Here is a 22,909-nt window from a genome sequence, read left to right as displayed (position 1 = left end):
ATAATTGCATAGAAGATCCAACGTAATTATTTTCAGCTTTGTATCTGGACTAATTTTTAAATACTTTAACAAAATGATTTTTATGCCATGTACAAATTATATTACCAAGGCAAGATATTATTTGAAATAATCGAAAACTTAAAAGTATTTCTTATTAATAACTTTACTAAACAAACAAGTTTAAACAAATATTTAAACAACATAATGCTTCATGTAATTAAGTATCACCATTTGAAAAAGAATAAATAAGGCAAATGTTTCTTTTTCTTTAATTTTTATTAAAAGGGAGTTTATTTTCTTAAAAGCTAGAAGCATCATCTTCACGCAATACAATAATGTACTATGATACTGTAATATATGATGATTTATATGAATAATTAATTATTCATGCAGAGTCAAATTAGAATTATAAATCATAATTCTATTTCATAACTCATGGGAAAGTACTGCTCGCTCTGCACAAATTTCAAATAACTTTTGAAGGTTTTTGCTGTCCATCTCGAAGGAATTTGTTAACAGAAAGCGCGAATTCCCACAGTCGGTGGCTGGCTGGAATGCTTCACGCTTCATGAGCAAGAACAGGATTTAAAAGAAATAATCGCATCCCTGCGTGTGAAGCCATTGTGAGACCGTCGTTATTGCGCTATGGATCGCACAACTGAAATATAAAATCGCACAAAGTCAATTAAAAATTACAGCATATCAAGAATTACATTTGCCAAGGATACAGCTTGCACAATGTCATAATTTATTACATGATTCAATGATGCAAAAATGTTATTGCACTAGTAAAAAAAAACAGATGTATGTAATAAAATAAAATGAAAATTATGTAAGAATATAATCTGGATTGAATAACAACTACTCAATTTAATTTATTTTTTAAAAACTTTACGGAGATATTGAAATAAACTGTTTTTCAAAATCTCCACAAATAGCGAGTTCTTAAAAAATATGTCAAGCCAGATATCTTACAATAAAATGTATATTATTATAGGTAAAATATTTTATGGATGAAACATTTTATTATTCTTTTATTGTCTGTATCTCTTTATGTTCTTACAATATATTAATTCCTTCAGGATTAATTCCAACCTGAAATATTTAATCCATGCGTTTATACATATTCCTTAAGAATGGATCTTGGTAATGACTAATCTTTTATTAGATCAAACTCTTTTACCTTATTTGATAGATCATCTTCGAGCACCAATTCATGCTAATACTGCACTGGTCTCTTCTGACCGCTTCTACAACATCCTGGGCCATTTTTTGTTCTTCTTGTCTTGTCGAGCTACAATGCAAGTTAGTGATTTATTTTCAGGGAAAACAACAGAGCATTTTCTTTGTTCTCTTTTCCTTTTGTGTGTAGAAGCTCACCTGCGTGCTATCGTCGGTGAAACCGTGAGGAAGGTAAGTTGATTATTACGGTTACTCAATTCTTGACCCAAAGTTTCCATCATACCTACATGTAAATAAATCACGAGCTATTAACCGACACGACATTTATTGTTTACCGCGCGTGATTTGACGAGCGGCTTTTGTGATTGGCTGTGCTCACCGGCGATTGCTATCCTCGAGCTCAAATATACATCCTGGGTGGATGTAACTGGCATGATTCCGACAATGTGCGCTCTATCGCGTTGCAGCATAAATGGCAGAAATGCCAACACTATCTACAATAAAAAAAAAGAGACAAAAAATTTCCAATTAATAATAAAGCTTATAATAAACGCATATTATAATGATCACGTCGACCTCCATACAATGCTATATGGAATTTATCAAACTACAATACTAAAGTAAAGTACTATTCTATTAATTACTATTATTAATTATTAATAATAATAAGTAAAATTAGAACCAATAAAATAATCAAACACACATATTGAAAAAGCCAATATCAGTGCGGCGGATCTTGGTGCCTAATAATAATAATTTTAGTATGACTTTTACATATAATTTCCAACTCCCGTGAATTGCGCGGCATTTGTTGGTCCACGAATTACATTGACGAACAATTTAATAATATCCAGAATTTTAAAAAACATTGTTTATAATATCTTGAAAGAAACAACACCTCAAACAAAATTTTTCTACATTCTATTTCTCATATTTATATTTAATTAATTGTTAAGTTTTTTTTGTTTTATACAATCTTGATTTGTATTTTTTTTTTAATTTTTATAAACAATCATTTGCGATCAATTTATTAATAATATGTGTGTGTGTGTGTGTGTGTGTGTGTGTGTGTAAATTTTATATACGTATTTTAAAAATAATTTATTATAATTTAACCCAATTAACAAATATTTTTTTTAATGTTTTTCTAATATTTATTTTTCATTGTAACGTTTAATTAAATATTTAAGAAACATTTAAAACATTATCTGCCAATTACGTATTTAATTCATAATCATTTTCGGTGCCAATATATATTTATATCGTTTTAACTATGCAAATTACAGTTTTTAATTATTACTACATAAATAGTAAACAAATGTTTAAAAAATAGTTGTATTCATTATAATTGCATTTACTACATAAAAAAATTTTTATTGTATTTTTATTATCGTTATCTTGATATTTTATTATATCAATATTTGAAATTATGATAATTTATTATAAAACATTTGTAGTTGATAGAACTATAAATATAAGATTATTATTATTAACATTATTACAAAAAATGCTATAAAAGAATGAAACCCCTAATCATAATTATTTTACTATGCAATTATAGCCATCACAATTACGATAAGTATCAAACACTTTTCTTAGTATAGCATTCTATTATAAGTATATTTAAGTCCATAGATCATTCCAGCCTATATTCCATATATTTATACGTTCTTATAGCAAAGGTCAGGAAAATTTTCTCCGTAGATACTCTACAACACTGCAACGATAGAATTAATCCGTTAACAACCGACCGCGATTTAATACGACTTGACATATAAGTGCTTCAAGGACACAAGCTGTTGACTGACGCTCACCCAATAATGGCTCATGAGAGTTGTACTGGCTGTATCGAAGATGTCTTGATAAGGCTGACCAACGCAGGTCACTAGGACGTCAACGCCACCGACCTCATCCTCGATCTTCTTGGCGATCTCACGTATGGCATTACGGTCCAACAAGTCACATCCGTACGCTGCCATTGTGGGCCCTACATTCTCCTGTTGGCGTTCTCTATGGTCAGGCCCGATTCCCTTCACTTTATTACACCGCGATTTTAACCTTGCAGTTATCTCCTCCACGGATCTAAAGTCGTTATCCACGCAGATCACAGAACATCCACCCCTCGCGAATTCCTCGGCGAGAGACTCGCCGAAGGTCGACGAGGCCCCAGCAATCTGTTACAGGAAACATTTGTTTACTGAGAAAACATTATTTTACATTTTAAAGAATAGTTTTTAAACTGGTTTATTTATAACACTGTTTAACAAAAAAATATTTTATCGAACACAAGAACGAAGGTAATCGTTTTTTGAGAATTTTTTAATTGCTGAATAATATAATTCCGTTTATCAAATTGCTATCAATTCAGTATCCAAAAAATTACAGAAAACATTTGCTTTTGTTCTTGTGCATTTTTGTTGAACAATCTAATTAATTCGTGATAGATAAAAAATTAGAGAGAAAATAAATTTTACGTTAATATTTATATTTAATTATATTTACATGTAAAATTAATTTTTTCTAGTTCTTTCAATTCTAACAAAAAATATTTATCATATTTTACAAAAAAAAACTAGAAGTGTTTAAATATTTAAATCGTTAACTTCAATTATAAAAATACTGTATTAATTATACAATTTAAAATATATAAATAGAAAGTTTACGTACTAAAACTACATCGCCAGTTAAATCTCTTGGTGGCTTTGGCAGAAAAGACTTTATGACATTGAGGATGGCTAAGAAACTAGCGATGACAGCTCCAATTAGAAATTCGGCACTGAGATACAATAAAAGGTTAAGCGAAAAGCCTGTTGTTGAATTTTTAATCAGTGAATCGTCTCTAACTCGTAGCATCGTTCACTGCAAAACAATTAACACAAATTAATTATTTTATTATAATGTCTCGATTTAATAACTCTTATCTAAAATTTAATGTATGAGTTAATAAAATGTATAAATTATTTGCTACATTTTTTATTTAGTAATTATTTATTAAAATTTAAAACGTATATGTAATTATTATTATTATTATCTTGATAAATAATAAAACTATATTTGTTAAAATGTCAGTAATATTCATTGAAATCCTATAATAATATTGTTTAAATTATTTTAATGTTTCAAAATGACCACTAGAGTTGTCACAGTCTATACACTTATAGTTTATCTTCTTTTTACTACGCCTATAAGTACCCCTAACAAATTTTTTTATAAACAAATCGTTTTCGTTCTTGCTCGTTACTAGAAGGCGTGAGAAATTATACTTGCACTCTGTCGAAATCAATACCTTTTCACGCGAGAAAGTATCTACGCGGTTATTAGCAAGTTGATTATGTAACGTGTAAACTTCTATATGCCTGCCGCTATGCAGGTAATGAAGAATATAGCACTAAATATACAAGTAAGTACCCCAAAAGATTTACGATCATCGCATTGAGACGCGAAAACAGACTAAATAAACAAAAATAAAATTTAGTTACGTTAGAAACTGTTGCAGAGATTCTTTCCACCTGACAGAAAAAACATTCTCTAAGTCTATGAGTTAATCATAATATACCGCCTTACATGATTTTTAATGTAATACATAATTAGAAGATTTAGAGAATAATATTACATTATTGACTTTCAGCACATAATAAAACGCTCTCAATTCTTGAATTATAGTTTTTTATTATAATATAATATTTTTAAAGTACTTTAAAAATAAATATTATTTTATATATTTCAGTAAAGCTTAAACTTACTGCAACAGTAATAAAATTTATTATTGTATCACATTTCAAAGCATCATCAAAAATTGCATATAAAAATTGCTTGTCCTATTATATTTGAATATTTGTTTAAAATTTGAGCAGAATTCTTTTATTGATTTAAATATTACTTAATCTTCTGTTTGCATTAATTTTTATGTAAAATCGTGGTTTTGTGTTATTGTAAACATGAAAAAATAGCATTACAAATTAAATTAAGTTTTTTATACAAATAATAGTAACATTCTAATAAACATTTATATTATAAAGGTAATTTGGATTTACTTGCTCGTTTAAGTCGTTTACTTAAAACTAGCAACAAAATATTGCACAGCATAAACTGTTATAAGCTTATTCATTATTTTATTATGTTTTCCGCAGTTGATTTTAAAGCACATTCACAGTCAAAATTTTTCATCATAAAAAGATTAGAAAAGTATTAACTATAAATATTCTTTTTCTTAAAAATATTAAAAGTTACGTTATTTTACAATAGTTAAACTTTCTACGTAACATTTTATTAATTTTATATTTCAGACAATATAAACCTAAGAAATCTACAGTATTTAAATTTCACTTTTAGGTAGTACTGTACTGCTCAAACATCTTCGATTCCTAGTAGTTATATTTCATTGAAAAGAGTATGTAGCTAACCGTTTAAACCCGGAAATTAATTTACATTTACATTCCTGTGAAATACACGTGTTCGCTTCCATTTCTATCTTAAAGACCAGTATGATGAAAACCAGAATCAGTTGCAAAATGCAATGCAACCGCTATAAGACTTGTTAGTGTTATATAACGGTTTAGGTTAGCATTAACGTTTTTACTCTCCAAAAAGAAGAAAATAAAGTTACAAATTGCGTGTCAAGTCAAAATAGAACACTACCTCTCATTTAAGAAACCAATTCATATGTAAAGAATGTAATTATTGTATCAAGTAGGCAATTAAAAATTATATTTTATAATTATAAAATATTATTACAATTTACAGCTACGGTGTAAATAAAAGATCTTTAATCAATAAACTTTGATAAAAAATTTATTATATCTTATAATATTTAAAATTTTTCTTATATTTTATAAAGCTAAGAGAATTTATAAATATTTCTAAAGAAAATACGTTAGATTTCTTAGTTCTCGGAAATTATAGAATAAGAAATGTTAGAACGATTTAGATTATTTAGAATATGCATATAAAAGAATTTGCCTGAAGAAAGTACAGATTCTTTCTCAATATTTCCGAAAAGTGTTTCAATAATTTGTAAAAACTCTTAAACGTTTCTAAAAAGTTATCAAATTTATATAGAAACTCTGAAGAATTTTAAAATTTTTCACGAAGGATAGTATATTCGAAACTTTCTAACTCGATAAACTAAACTTATGTATATGGATACTTGTAATGCAGTACTATACTAAATCCAAGAAGATTTAAAGTGCTGCGGTTTAACAAACCGTAAAGTTGTCATTTCGTTCTTTTCCTGTTTGACTAACATAAAACTTTGGTTGAGTCTTATTTCAACAGAATCTTGACAGCAGGAAAACAAATAATATTGCTTGGGAAGTTTCACGTCTAGTCTAAAATTACGATAAATCTTAAAGTAACCACTGTTTATCAAAATTTACAAAAAATTAATTGTTACGCCACATTAATTTTATATATAAATTTACAATAAAAAGTATCGTAAAACCATTGTTCTTTTTGTACCAATTAATCATACGTTTATGTAACTACGAGTACAAATAGCCTGTAACAATTTTGTAACGCAGCGGAGAAAGCCTTGTAAGAACATATAGTTTAAAGCAATATAATTTCAGTATTAAAAGTGCACCGACACGCAATTAAAGGCCAATTTGCGGCACACTACTTTGATGAAACAATCGGTACGACCCGCGACCGTATGACGGAAGTAATAAGAATATAAAACGGTAATCGATTGAAGTTCAACGCTCGTAAATGTCAACAGTTTATTCCGCTAAAGCATCATTTTCACGCCATTATGTCGTTTTGTACTTATTTAACTCAAACAATGGAGAATCTGTTAATGTAAGCAAATACTCATTATAATAATACAAAAATATGAGGAAACGTTTGCGAGACACAGTAACAGTGCACGCAATCGTAATAACTATCATAAAATCTGGCGCGGTATCTGTAGAGCGTGCGGTGTTTTTCCTCTTACATAATTTGCACTCTCTTTGGGCGCACCACTTTCAGTGAAGTAAGAGTAAGCAAAATCCAGATAGGATACGTCTACTCGACCTAGCTGCCGTAATTAGATATTACTACCTGTTATATAACTATCATGATATCCGAGAGAGAAAGAACAAAAGCTACTATTCTGCACGTAAACATAAAATTCCTTTCCGAAATGACACTCCCTGAAAAATAATAAATTGATATGATTTGCATAAATTAATTAAGTCTGATTTTGTCTCTTTGTTTATTCGTCATTAATAACGTCATAATTTACGTTGAATCAATAATGGTAATGACAGAGTTAAGTTGCAATTATTAATGTAAGGTATCGATAATCGTCATGTGAAATGTTAAAAAGCTGAGAGATAAGAATAAAGGAAATTTAATTCTCCTTAAAGGCACTAATTACGATATTATCGTATTACTGATTGAGGCTGAGTCAAAGGAAATTTAAATTTTTTCGCATTTCGCATGGAGATTGACGGACGATCATATCTCATGACGCATTCAAGCAATTGTGCAGGCCAGGGCCGCAATAAGTTGCATCTTCAATGTTTCTCTGTATGCGTATGGAACTCGATGTACAATCTAATTTCAGTAATTTGTCTAATATATGAATGTATAAAAGTAGAGAAAATATCGAGTTTTGGTCGTCAATCCCTAAAGTTTATTTTAAAGTCTTAAGGAATCAAACTTCAAAAACAAACTTCTATGTTTTCTTATGTAACATATCACGGTACAGACGAATCTCACTAAGAATTTCCTTGTATCCTTAAGACAATAACTCAAGATAAAGACTGATTATCTATCACGTAACTTTCTTCATTTATGAAGAAAAGAAAGTTAAGTTGCTTAATATAAACTCGAAATATAATTTCTAATTCTAGAATATAAAAGATTTCATATTAAATTGTTAATAAAATAAAAGATTTTGTAGTATTTCTCTCATTAACAGTTAAAATTAGAATGGATATATCAGATATAACGTAGATTAATAATTAAAAAAAAACTTATTTTTTATATTTTCTATATTATTTTTTATTTATTCTTTTGATTATATCTTCGATAAATCAAAAAACATTAATTACTGCTAAATATTGCGACATGCCTGAGAATTCTGAACAAAGTGTTATTAACATTAAAGGCAATCTCTTGTAAATCACTTTCGATAACACAAAGAAGCGGTTATAACTAATAAATACTGCGTGCCCGATCGCGCGATCGATCGATTGCACATAACGCATAGAGCTCGCCAACATGCATTAGAGCTAATTCTCCCTTCACGATTCGCAGAGATACATTTTTACATTCAATACCGTTCTGTAATGACTACGTATGCTGCTGCAAATCGATTTGAATAAAGATTTATAATACTGAAAAAATAAGGTATAATTTTTTTTTTCTTAAACCAGTTTGTCTACGTCATCACCATTCCTGATATATTACACAGAAACTACATTATTTCCAAAGGCAATTGTAAGTTTTCCAGCCATTCGTTTCAAGTACACGTAAATACGCAACGTAGAGCAAGATCAGTTACTTTTGTAACCCTGGCATAGCTATTTATATTCACGATAAACATAGGTACCATTAATTAATTTGTTAAATTAAATACAACATTTCGTTAAGTTAAATGCAATATATTTTCATTATTTCCAAACTTTTCGAATATCTGCTATTCAATAAAAATCCGTTAACATGTTTTTTTCTTATTCTAAACTAATTTTTTTTTTTTTACTTTTATCTTGTAACATGTCACTCTTAAGGTAAATTTAAATATCTGAAAAAAACATTAATACGGCAGTTAAAGTTGTTTTCCTCTTTTTTTATAACGGTTTTTATCTCATTAGTTTTACTTTACGAGATCCATCAAGGCAGACAAGAAATTGTTTTAAATAGAATTACACTGGAGTGACGAACGTAATGTTTTTACTTCAATAAGATTTTTTTATTGTTATGGAACTTGTCAATTATTCCATTCTAATTTATTATTAATGAGATGTATGATATAAAATCATTTATATCTTACAACTAGATATCAATTTTGTTCCGAGTTTATATTAAGTCTTTTTTCTTCAAAAAATATAAATATATTTATATTGCATTTAAACGTAAAAATTAAAAATTTTAGAAAAATGCACGTCTAATCTCTTATTATCAAAATTCTATGTTGTTAAAAGCACTAAGAGATTGGTTAAAGAATTTATACACAAAAAACAATAACATTATATATTAACAGTATTAATGTACAATATATAATTTTAATTTATTAATAGTATTAATAATATATTTATTAAGTTAATAGAACATATAACATTAACAGTAGTAACAAATAATATATAATATTAATACCGAATGCATAACATTAAGTATTAAAGATACATTTTATTAAAACAAGAGCATGATATTTGTTTTATTAGTACTGTTATTACATTAACATTATTCTTTCAATTAGAATGTTAGTTAACGCTGTCAACAATCTTTCTTTGCCCAAAAGAAAAATAAAATACAAGGCACTTCGAATTTTCTACTATATTCAGAGTTAAATTTTAAACAATAGTGAGAAAGAAGAGCTTATTAAACCCTAGCTTCTTTCTTATTATTGCTTTAAAATTAAATGTGACACAACAATTAAAAAATAATTAATTTTTCGTAACAATAACTTTTGACATAACAGTGAATTATTAAATATAAATTATTCAGAGTCATATTTAGAAACACGATAAATTTTACCGAAATACGGAAGCTAATGTATCCTGGCGTACCTATTTTGACAGATTATCCAAATTCACACGATATACGCTATAAGCCCGCATGTAGCACGGCGCGCGGCGGTCTTACGATCGCACGGAAGAAATGCGCTTATAGCGCGAAACGTTACTGCGGGGGACACGTAGATCACTGGATCGTGTTGGATCTCCAAGTCACTCGGCACTCTCGGCAGTTTTGTGAACAGTGGGGAACACGTAAAGAAACAATTCCCCAACTGCGACGTAAGCGGTCAGAACGCTCGAATCGCTTGAACTTGACTAACCCTGCAACATACCGGGAACCGTTGTCAGAGTATAAGACCCAACCAAGGTCGTCTCCTTCGCCAACGTCATTTGCTTGCTCCTTTCCTTCTCTACCCAGATTATTTTCTTCGTGTGAATGATGCCGATACATCGTTAACCAGCCATGTGTAACATAATTTTCCACTTTGATTTCTACGTTAATGCATCTAGATTTTCTTGAAAACATTCTTGATTTAATGGGAAAGATCTTATTATTGATTGTTTAATTATTTAATAACGGCTATGTACAAACAATTTACTGCTATCCTCAGAGAAACGGTAATGTTAATAAAATTTTATGTTATTTTATGTAAATTATATTATAAATACAATATATATCTACAGATACATCTATATATCTATGATATATATCTACAGATTTTATAATGTTCTATTGTTCACGCGTGTAACAATAAAAGTTTTTGCTTTTGTTACGTAAAAGATTAGGTCTTTAGATGATGAAAAATTCCAAGAAAATTATTTGCATAGAAACTGCAAGATTATAAATATGTATAAACGAGAAAAATTTAAATTGGTTCAGAAGAAATCTGTTTAACATGACGTTTTCTAAACGTTTTATTCTGATCACGTTACTCGCATTTAATTAAAAGTTAAATATCTACATTTGCATAGACATAGGTCACGTTTACGGTGAGAAAAAAGTACAGAAATCCTTTCTTTTATGATTGCACGTACTATTAATGCGCGTATGCAAATAAAGATTTCAACAAAACTCTGCATAACCTTAATAATTAAATTAATGTTTTTTTTTTAAGGTAAAAACCTCTTTCATAATTGTAAATTATTATCTTTTATATTCTAAATTATTATCTTTTATAATGTAATGCAGTGCTCGGAATTAGTGGCACATTTCGAGCCGATTTCCGAGGCGACGCCTACTGTCTCCCCTCGAGCCCCTCACTCCGCTCGTGGGCCGACAGCCGAGCTGCCGGCCGCGCGTCAAATGTTGTGGCTCAGGAGCGTTGAGCGTCCCTTGTAAAAGAAATAGCCTAGGGCCTAGAACCTAGAAATAATTATTATTTTTATAAATAATTATATAAAAATTTAATATTAATGTATGTAATATATACATACAATATAAATAATTATATAAAAATTTAATATTATTGTATGTAATATATACATACAATATAATATACATATATTATAATAATATATTTCCAAAATATGTAATTAAAAAATTAAAATTTGAAATTAAAATCTAAACAATAGCTTTCCACATTACCCATGAGGTACTATTGCGAATGCGTTTTTTTTTTGCTAAACCACATTTTACATTATCTTACAATTAGTTATTTTTTTAGTGGATTAGGCCTACTGGGGAAACCACTTAAAAAAAAACGCATTCGCAATAGTACCTCATGGGTAATGTGGAAAGCTATTGTTTAGATTTTAATTTCAAATTTTAATTTTTTAATTATATATTTTGGAAATATATTATTATAATATATGTATATTATATTGTATGTATATATTACATACAATAATATTAAATTTTTATATAATTATTTATATTGTATGTATATATTACATACATTAATATTAAATTTTTATATAATTATTTATAAAAATAATAATTATTTCTAGGTTCTAGGCCCTAGGCTATTTCTTTTACAAGGGACGCTCAACGCTCCTGAGCCACAACATTTGACGCGCGGCCGGCAGCTCGGCTGTCGGCCCACGAGCGGAGTGAGGGGCTCGAGGGGAGACAGTAGGCGTCGCCTCGGAAATCGGCTCGAAATGTGCCACTAATTCCGAGCACTGATGTAATGTATAAATTCGTACAAGCTCGCTTCGTTTACAATTTAATTAGATTGCGCAAAAATCTTTGTAAGAAATTTCACAATTTGAGTTGCCTTGAGTTGACTATACATAGGGATATAAATAAAAACGAGATTGTACGCAATATCTTTTTTGTATGATTAAAATATTTTCTAATATTTATATTCACAATCATGGAAAGAAAAATTTGATTGCATAAATTAGAAATCTGGTAAATGCAACAAGAAAAATACAAATTAAATGTTTTTTCCTTAAATTTATCAAATATAACCGGAAATTTACTTACAATAATCAGAAACTTTTAATGTTGAAATATTAGATAATTCTTATTAAAGTAAATGTACAGAATATTACGCCACTGATCTAAATGATACCGCCGTTGTTTAGTGCCCGTTTATACCTACTTTTAATTCGCTTTTATGGCGCAACGATGTATTACAATTTACGTAAACTGATTATTCTTTCTATAAAAAGTGTAAAAGGTTATTCCATGTGATTGATTATTTCATAATACATAAGTACAGAGAAATAACAAAGGACGGAGTACGCAAAAATATAAGTGCTTAGTTCTCGTGCTCTTTGTCCAATTTGGTTGTCCCACTCATAAGTGGTCATAAAACCCACTTTTGATATGCGGTAGAAATCCAAAAATTTTTTTTAGTTTTTTTTTTTCAAATATAATACAATGAATATTTCGTATTTATAATTTTTTTTTATAAGTAATAGTATACACAGTAAAGTTTATATTGGTACACTTCATTTTGCTTAAATATAGTAAAATTTGATAAATAAAATTTTAGATCAGACAACATATATACCTGTTATCTTATAATAGATGGTACAAAAACATATAGACGAAATAAATAAAGTTAGTAAAAAAAATGCATAAACATCGTTAAATGCATCGTTAAAAACTTTGTTCTGCTCGGTCATTCTTCTATCTCCTTGGCGTGCGGTTGTACGGCCTTACAATGCTAATAGAATATTCCCACAAGCAAGTCTAGATAATAAATATTAAATTATAATACATTTAAATTTTAAGTACTGAGAGCACAATCTAATTACATTTCATTCTTATATTTAAATTAATGTCATTGATGAATATATTTCTTCTTTCTCTTGTATAATTTCAAATAAACTTTGTTGTTTACAGAAACATGTATATGTTATGATTTATAGATTGCGGATAATATTATTATACATATATCTTATAAGAAATTATGTCAAAATAAAATAATCTTTTAAAAAACCTAATCGGTACAACCAGAACTTTTTCCATAAAATTTTCTATATATATATTACACCTTCTTATTGATATATGGGGCATTCCATGCAAAAAAGGTCCATCTAATTACATCTATTTTTAAAAATCTGAAAAAATTCTCAAAAAAACTTCAATATATGTAAAGTTTTTTTATTGCGAAATAAATAAGTCTAAAGAATATAAAACGCAAAAACTTTACAACTATTTTTTATTAAAATTAAATACAACCACTTGGGTTAAAATTGAAAGATTTTTCAATGGAAATACAAAAATAGTACTTTGATTGTTTAAAAGATTTTTTGGAAAAATACATTTAGGTTGAATTAAATTACACAATATTTAAGGAAATACTACTTGGGTTAGAATAAAATTTTTCAATGTGAATTAAAGATGCTATCACTTGAATTTTTAAAATACGAAGATTTTTCAATAACAATACAGAGATAGTACCACGTGGGTTTTGTATAAAAATTGAAGATACTACCAGTTGGGTTAGAATAGGAATGTTTTTCAAAGAAATTACAAATACAAAATTACAAACGACTACTTTAATTTGTAGAAAAAGTATATTCTCTTTATAATAGGTGCATTTTAAAAGATTTCACACATTTTTTTTTAATAAACGTATATCATTTTTATTAAATTACACAATTTCAAAATAAGTTGCGCGCAACACACATAGGCGCTTTTTTTACCTTTTTTTGAAAAGATAATTTTGTACTGATATCACGCGTTTTGTAGTTAAGCAATATGTGATTTTTTTTTTTTTCTGTAATAAGACACGATTTACACTGTTACTTAGGTTTTAGCGAATCAAATACATACCAATTGGGTTAGAATAGGAAAATTTTTCAATGAAAATATAAAGTACGAAGTAGTACTACTTGGATTTTGTAAAATTAAATTAGCATAAAAAATTTTTTCTGTTAAAATACAAAAATAATATCACTTGGGTTTAGAAAAAAAATAAAGATAAAGTGCACGCCCACGCATACTTGGTGCTTTTCTTTACCTTTTTTTTGAAAAGGTAATTTTATACTGATGTCATGCGTTTTGCAGTATCAAACAATTTGTATTTTTTTGTAATAAAAGACATGATTTCAACTTGGCAAAATTGTAAGAAAAAAAAATGGAATAAAATGTAATATTGTAATTCACAAAGGTATATTAAAGTTCAAGATATTACGACATGGGCTGGCATAGTAAGTTTTTCAATTAACACAGAGATAGTACCAGTTGCAGAAAAAAAAAGGTTTTTAGGTGCGCGCACATACACTTGGTGCCTTTTCCTACCTTTTTTTTTGAAACGGTAATTTTGTACTGATTATTCTTAACCGGGCGGAAAACGGATTAAAGGATTGTTCGCACCGGAATTGCCGTGACGGAATGGTCAGTTGCGTTAGGTGACAACTACTATTCAGGTTAAATGAAGGTGCATGATATGATTGATTGAATATAGCTAATATAATATAATAGCGAACGCCTCTCTGTGTCGAAAATATGTACTGGACAAGAAAATCTTGGCGACGATGACGTTTCTTAAATGTAAAAATTGAGATTTGGACTTTGCGTTGCGATATCTCCGTTCGTAGGGCACGGGGAGGAAAAATAAAAACCCTTTTATTATACAAGTCGGGGCCAAGCTATCGTTTGAGACTACTCAGAACTTGATCGGTTCAGCCGTTACTGACAATGAGATCTGATAATCTCGCATGCTTGGAACTCGCTGACTCGCGTAAAAGAGGGTCAGTCTGCGACTCGCTTCTCCTACACAGGCGCGAGTCGCGACCGCGCCTCTAGATATTGTGTAAACTCAATCGATTCTTAAGAAATGATTCAAAAAAACGAAATACCAAAATGCTAATTACTTGTAACAAAAAATATAAACATGATTTAGTTTTATATTGAGATAACCTTGAGGTGATATTGAGCCAACATCGCCAATTCAAAATCAAGGTTATCCTTGAATCAAGCATTCTGTTAAAAACAACTTTTTATTGCCTACAAGCTAGAGGCATATTTTAGTATTCTCTTAGCATCATGTCATCATTGCTGTTTATTAAACAAGAATAAATAGTGCTCGCGAGTGTTGCAAGAGTTAAGCAAAACGCTCCTAAAATAGTAAACAAGTGAATAAAAGTAATAAACTTGTTATATTGAAAGGAAACAGTTTCTACATATATGATTTGGTTTTATAATTGAGCCAATATCGTGACCCAATTCGAAATCAAGGTTATCCTAGAATCGAGTTCTCTTAGCCTCGCAAGTGTTGCAAGAGTTAAGCGAAACGCGCCCAAAATAATAAACAAGCGAATAAAATTAATAAACCTGTTATATTGGAAGAAAACAGTTTTTACATATATGAAATGGAAAAGATTATTCTCAACTGATTTTTATCGAGTTGCATTCTATTACACATTGAGATGTAATATAATATAATCGAAATCGTATTACGCTTTTTATTAAAATTATAGAAAAAAATAAATATTCTGTTTATATACATTAACACTTTTCTTATTAGAGTATTACTACGTATAATGTAGTATAAATCAGTAAAAATTAATTGAATGAGCTACTCCATTTCTTATAAGAAACTATTTTCTTCAAATAGCTTTTTTCCTGCAACTGTTTATTAATCTTGTTTCACTCATTAATGCTGACCTTATCTAATTACAAGTTATTCCAAGAAATTGAGTTTATAATGTATTTATAAAAGAAATTTAGTAAAAAAGTTGTGCGTTTGATTCTAAATGTTATATATTAACAAAGATCAAACATTCACAAAAGAGCGAAAATTGTACTTGTACAATTTTTCGAATAATTTGTCACTCTAATAAGAGTAAAAAATCACTCCTGTAGAATGAAAATTGAGTCTGTGTAATTTTCTGTGTAATCTTCATTTTACGCGAATTAAAAAGTTTTAAGTGCTTAAATGCGCATGTAAGTGCAAATAATAATATTGATCTTGGAACAAGAATATTTAATCATTAGTTTGCAAGTAAATAACAATCCGCCTAAAAAAAACATTAAAAATGTAAAAAAAGCGCCAAGTATATTTTTTTAAATAAAAAACTATACTTTAATCATTATTTACAAAACTTGTTAAATAATGATTAAATCAATTTTCAGTACTGGCATTGATTAAAACATAGTTCTAATAATAACATTAATATTTAATAAAATTAATTCAAATTCTGATAAAAATGACGTTATAAAATGCAGTATGCTAAAAAATTATTAGAAAAATTATTAGGTAAGCTTAACATAAAGATAAACTTGTTGAATGTACAGAATAGTTTAGTTTAAATTTTTACAATATTTATCATTACATTTAATATTAATCGTCAAATAAAGTAATTTAAAAATCTCGTGATTTATTAGCATTACAAAAAATAATAAAACAGTACTTGTTAAGTTCTAAATAATTATTAGTATTATAAAAAATTATAACGTTATTACTAAATCGTTATAAAAGATAACTTTAACGGTATTAGTTATATAAAAAAAACGGGCGCGTTAAGTATGCTGCTGCTAGAGATTTTGCCCATCTTTGATTTTATCTGTCACATAATTTGCTGCTCATTGATACGGGAGTGTCCCGTTAGACCACGTTGCGATTGATCACAGTCATTTAGAGCGACCGGTGCCTAGAATTTTTCCACTGTTTAACACTGTAAGTGGCTGGTGGTCAATCGCAACTTGGTCAAAAGATTTTCACCTCATCGGTAATAAATATACTTTCAATATTTTTGATTTCACTTCTTTTTGATGGCATTATATTTGATTTCATTCATTGCAGTTTTGGTTTGGTGTAGTTTGGTTTTTTATTTAAAAAAATATACTTGGCGCTTTTTTTACATTTTTAATGTCTTTTTTAGGCGTAGGTATTTTGTAAGCGGAGCGGAGGTCCGCAGTGTACCCTGCAAAGGGAATAAAGCACTACTACTACTACTACTACTACTACTACTACTACTACTACTACTACTACTACTAGTAAGTATTTTAAATCCAAAATAAATTAAAGTATATTTAACTTTAAAATATATTTTAAAGTTAAAATATTTCTTACTGACCAGAACAAATATTTCGCAATGTTTCAAAATTCTTTTATTTAATATTAATTTAGCAAAATGAGAAAAAACAATTAAGTACTGATTACAAAAGTGTTAAATAAATTAATATTGGGTAAAATTTTAAAATACAATAGAAGTTAAAAATTAAAAAAAAAATTTTTTTACTTTTGTAATGAAAATAGTTTTAAAAAGTTGCAAAATTTAAAAATTTTTTATATTTATTAAAATCTTATAATAAATCTTTAAATTAATATTAAGTCTTTTTGAAAGACCTTTTGAAAGAGATCTTTGTAAATTCCATTTTAAATTTATTTAAATGTATTTTAAATCTCTTCAGATTAATCGCGAATAAGAAATACAAATAAAATAGATAGAAATATTTATTAAATTAATGGCAAATTGTTATATACAATTTTCATACATTATTTAAAAATCATATGTCTAATGAAAAAAATAAATAAATATAAGCTTTATTGTAAAGTTCCTAAGCTTTTATCAAATCTAATTTTGAATTCATCACATCTTTTTCTTTCTGTTTTCGATCGACGTCTGCTAAAAAATCTAATGTCAAACGCATTACGCTCTCTGGAACAATCCTGAAAAAGAAAAAAATGTCATGACAAATACGTGTTTCCACGTGACATAATCATTGGAAGTAAACATTTATGGATTAAGTGTGAAGCGGCTCCTAGACGACAATCGTATTATACAATATTATTAATGCTTCCTTTAGAAGATTTAATATAACGTTTAATTAAAACGTGCAATAATTTAGTTAATTCTTATTACAAGTTTTATGTCTTTGACTTATCCTCTTGACTTAATTCTTATTACAAGTTTTATGTCTTGACTTAACCTCATCTTATTGTCATTAGAAACATTGCGTTTGACAAAATATTTATAGCGAATATTTCAGTCAATATCTAATCATTAATCAGAGAGGCATTAAAAGGCAAAATTTAGTGTAAAATAAATTCTGTAAATAATTTGGTAAAAATAAATTCTCAACATTTTTAAATAGAATAGCTATAAAAAACAAATTATTCAAGTTTCATTATTTAGCATCAATTCTCACCAGAAGGATTTATTAACGCTAAAAATGAGCATTTATAAAATTATTGCATAATAGTATCAACACAGACGGCTCAATATTTTACAAATTACATAATATATTTTAGAAAAAATTTTGATTGACACAATATTGCAAAGGCTTTTGCCTTCCAGGCAATCAATAATGTTGTGCAATAATATTAATCGTTTAGGTGCCGCTTACGCTCAGGTTCATAAATCAATGAAGAATGTAATGAATATCACAATAAAATCAATTTAAGATCATACGCAAATCACTGATTTGATATTTTGAACATTTCATCACGATATCTGGAAAATATTATATAATATTATGTAGCTTTTACTATAATAAAAGCTACCCCTTAAAAAACGAACTAATATAACGTTTTAATAAAATTGCTGATATTACTATATCAGTAACTGATAATTACTATTTAGTTAACTAATGATATCATCAGTTACTGATACAATAATCAATTTATTGAGTAGAATTTTATCAATTCTGTTTTCCAAGGAACGATGAGTCTCATAGCATCGTATACACCACAAATTTCCATAAAAGAAAGTTTATGAAAGTTTAAAAAAGTATATCTTACATAGATATGACGTATACATTCCAATGAGACAAACATTATATCCCGTATAATATGGAAAATACTTCTCTACAAATTTGATTGTTAAATAGATAATAACTGAGCGATTATTGATACTTTTAGCACATACCTGTTTATCGCATTCAAAGAAAAAAGACATCGCGGTATTGAATATTCCGTATAGTTTTTTCTGATTGCTTTAATTATCTCTCGAGCTGCGTACTCTGGTGTCACGACACCGAAGATGTAAGGAAATCTGCAATTAATTCTGGATTAAAGTTCATTCCCGACCAATTATTATGCTACCATTATAATATAAAATGAGTAAATTATTGAGTAAAAACTATTTGTAACGCATAAAAAAAAGTACGTGTCATGTTTAACGTTACAAGAAAACTCGTCTTTTTGTAATAATAATTTTTCTATCGACTTTATATTTGGAGTAATCTAATCGCTGTGATCTGGCCGTTTGATTTCATATTATATTCTATGCCATTATATTTTATATTATTTAATTAAATTTTCATTTCAAAGTTACATTCTGCGTAAGTTTTTTTCCACTACGAGAAAAAGGATGCGTAGTAAAAGTTTTATTCTAATACATCAAGATTTTTTTTCAAGTGCACAGCCTTAGGCGTTTCCTCTAACATGTTAATGCATTACGCACATAAAGAAGACTGGAAATCGTTGTAGATAACGAATCACGCATAATTTTTTCTAATCTTGTTGTTACTTCACACATTAGACGGTATCTAAGTGGCCTTAGACTTTTCCTTTTAATACTAATTATTAAATATATAAAAGCTGGAAATTGCTGAAGATAGCAAATAATAGATAACTTTTTTTTCTAATCTCGTTATTACTTCATGGACTTCAGGCACCGACCGTTCCATTTACTGCGCGCTAATTACATTCCATGTAATTACGCTATGTTGCAGTGGATAAAGACGACTCATTTCGTAAATACAATGCTCGCGTGTAAATTACCTCGGCCAGGCCGGAAGACGTCTGCGCGGAAACGCTATTTCATCATGGATATTGTCGATGTGTACTCGTTAAAAAAATACTCGTTTAATTAATAACACGATGAGCACCATTGCGTGCGTGAGATATAATTACATTTAGGTGTATATTAAATTTGTACATAATTCATGAGTAATTCCTTTTCGCTATAATGTCTTACAACACGTAGCGTCTATCATTATAGCCGAATCCTCAAGTACGGTTTCACCTGTATTTAGGATCCTTCGCCAATCCTGTATCAACGTAAAACGGATATATCGTCGTGAAGTGGATATTAGGTTTTCTCTCATCTAATCGTACTTCCTCGTGAAGGGCCTCCATAAGTCCTACAAATCAAACTCGTTAAAGTCCTACTACAAATAAATGAAATCTGACGTGTGTCGATGAGATACCTCTCACGGCGAACTTTGACGAGCAGTATGCTACCTTTTGAGACACCCCGTAAATGCCACACATACTGCTTATCGCTACTATGTGACCGCTCCCTTTCATCAACATCGTAGGCAAAAATGCTTCTATCGTCTGTTTACAATAAAAATTAAAATCATAAATTATCTTATACCTTAATAAACTTGTTCTTTAATTAGTAAATTAATTTTGAAGAGATAATATACTATTAATAAATTTTTAATTTTGCATAAAAATGCTAATAAAAATATTATTCAAATGAATATTATATCTATTTAACAAGTAAATATAATCTAGCTTATAATTCATAAGCATACCCAGAAGTTTGAAAGTACGTTAACGTTGAAGGTCCTTTCCACGTCGTCTGGATCAAGGCTCAGATACGGTTTATGGTATAATACAGCCGCATTATTAATGAGTATCGTTACATCCGGTACACCTACTTTTCTCATCAACCTCACTGTTTCGCGCACTTCCAATCTCTTTGAGACGTCGACCACAAAACCGTAAACCTAAAAATAGAGTTATATTTTATACTTTCTGGTAACACCTGATTGTATTCAAAATTGCTTTCAAAGAATAGGTAGTAAAAAATAAAGGTCAAATGCAATTCGAGTGTAGATTAAATGTATTCCTACCTCTCCGCCATTTTTCGACACTTCTCTCATTGTCGAACGATTGCTATCAATATCATCGTCCCAACAAACAATTATGCAACCCATGGAAGACAGCTGGATGGCTAATTCACGGCCGATTCCATGGCCAGCTCCAGTAATCTAATTTCAATTTTAATAAAGCATTCTTTGTAGGACATGTATGTATAGATTTGAAAGTAATTACAATATTCTGGACAGTTTGATGAAAAGCAAAGCAAGCTTACGAGAACGGTTTCTCCTAGTAAACGTTTCATGGAACACGGTACAATCATTCTGAAAGTTGCAATTATCATCGCTAGACTTATTTTCGCCGACAAAAGAGACAGATCCAGAAGTAATCGATGCAATTGCATGTCTTTGAAAAGACGTTGAATAATCTTCATTTTGGAGTAGAATTAATAAAAATATGCCTAAAGATGTGTCAAACATAAATTTATCAATCGGAAAAAATAAACTTCAAGAGATAAACATTTCATTACAATGTCATTCTCACTAAAATCTAAAATTTCACATTTAATTAAGAGATAAAAATTGCATATTTAATTAAACATAATTATGCGATAAGGAGAAGAAAGTAATGTCTCCTCGGAGAAAATTCCTCCGAGGCTGTAAAATTACTTAAAGCATGATTTATTGAGATTCCTTGAAGACTTTCAGAAATGTAAAGTTCGAATCTAATGGAAATTTTCACATAGAAATAGTGAAAAAATGAGTGGAAAAATCCGCTCGTTAATCTCGCGAACGCACCGTGATTTTGTGACGCAATCCTCAGCAGACCGTAATATTCGCCGATCACTTTCCTTCCTACTGCGATTACTGCGAAACGTCGTCGGTGGGGAGACCAGTTTATTTAAAAATCTCGAAAGATGTTATTTACAGGTTTAAGAACAGTGTATCATCACATTAATGACAGTTCGTAGCCATGACACCGATATGGGGACCTACAAATCAATCGCAAATCGCAAATCGACTCGGAATTTATCACTTCTTTCTTTTCAAAACAGAAAAAATGAAAAATATAACGTTAGTGATTTAGCCATCCACAACTCATTTTAAACAAATTGTCTAATTATTCAGTAAATAGACATCTCAAGAATGTCTTTTTCAAAACTTTTTATGATTTTACCAAAATACTAAACATGTTTAACTTTTATTAGACATTTTTTGAAGCATAAACATTCAATTATTTACATTAACGACTGTAATATTTATTGATTTAAAACATTTAAATACATAATGTGACTAATCTGAATGTAATATATAGCCTAAAATATTTATCTTCAACAAAAATTATTAATTAAAATATAGCACTTTGATATGTTTACAATAATATATTATGATAAAGATGAAACTTTTTAAAAATGCATTGAAAAAAACGTAAAACGGGAACTGATATTATTTGATAAATCACTATATCAATTTACAAATAAATTTTGCTAATAACAAAAATAATTTATCTCTATCTCTATTATAATATCTCTAATAAATTGTAATTTATATTGTAATACTGTAATTCCTAATCAGCAAACAAGTTTCTTAAAAATTTTTTAATGCTTATTTTTCATTATAATGTTTTTTTAAATATTCAAAAAACATTTATAAAACATTAATTGGGTTATAATATAACTCATAATGTAAATTTAAAAAAAATAAAGATTTAATTCTTTTATTTAATAGTTATTTTGTTTATAATTCTATTCTTTTCACGAATTTACGTTTTTACAGATTTGATACAAATCCAAAAAATGTTGAAACTCAAAATCGCGTATTCTGTAGTTCTTAGAAAATTATTAAAATTTTTAATATTGTAACTTTCCATCAATTACAGAGTGTT

At 28.6% G+C, this 22,909-nt stretch overlaps 2 protein-coding genes across 4 annotated transcripts; both read right to left on the bottom strand.

Annotated features, from left to right (window-relative positions):
* Window positions 1–257: 257 nt before the first annotated feature.
* LOC105203800 (estradiol 17-beta-dehydrogenase 11) lies at window positions 258–10,184 on the bottom strand. Of its 3 annotated transcripts, none has more exons than XM_011172707.3 (7): window positions 9,897–10,184; window positions 3,850–4,041; window positions 2,997–3,356; window positions 1,562–1,676; window positions 1,381–1,465; window positions 1,184–1,294; window positions 536–658 (listed from the first exon to the last, which is right to left on the bottom strand). In XM_011172707.3, exons 2-7 carry the CDS (start codon window positions 4,033–4,035, stop codon window positions 586–588), a joined length of 930 nt encoding a protein of 309 aa, XP_011171009.1. In that variant the 5' UTR covers window positions 4,036–4,041; window positions 9,897–10,184; the 3' UTR covers window positions 536–585. The 3 variants fall into 3 exon arrangements, with proteins under 3 accessions (XP_025991045.1, XP_011171009.1, XP_011171010.1); XM_011172708.3 differs by having other exon boundaries at window positions 9,865–10,165; XM_026135260.1 differs by lacking the exon at window positions 9,897–10,184 and having other exon boundaries at window positions 258–658; window positions 3,850–4,035.
* A 7,511-nt stretch (window positions 10,185–17,695) lies between these two features.
* On the bottom strand, window positions 17,696–22,235 carry LOC105203799 (short-chain dehydrogenase/reductase family 16C member 6). The gene is made up of 8 exons (XM_011172705.3): window positions 21,823–22,235; window positions 21,300–21,485; window positions 21,058–21,195; window positions 20,737–20,931; window positions 20,404–20,533; window positions 20,220–20,337; window positions 19,119–19,244; window positions 17,696–17,920 (listed from the first exon to the last, which is right to left on the bottom strand). Exons 2-8 carry the CDS (start codon window positions 21,456–21,458, stop codon window positions 17,809–17,811), a joined length of 978 nt encoding a protein of 325 aa, XP_011171007.1. The 5' UTR covers window positions 21,459–21,485; window positions 21,823–22,235; the 3' UTR covers window positions 17,696–17,808.
* Between the last annotated feature and the right edge of the window lie 674 nt (window positions 22,236–22,909).

Source organism: Solenopsis invicta, chromosome 6, assembly GCF_016802725.1.
Source record: "Solenopsis invicta isolate M01_SB chromosome 6, UNIL_Sinv_3.0, whole genome shotgun sequence".
Classification (NCBI taxonomy): domain Eukaryota; kingdom Metazoa; phylum Arthropoda; class Insecta; order Hymenoptera; family Formicidae; genus Solenopsis; species Solenopsis invicta.
This window is presented reverse-complemented; position numbering and strand designations above follow the sequence as displayed.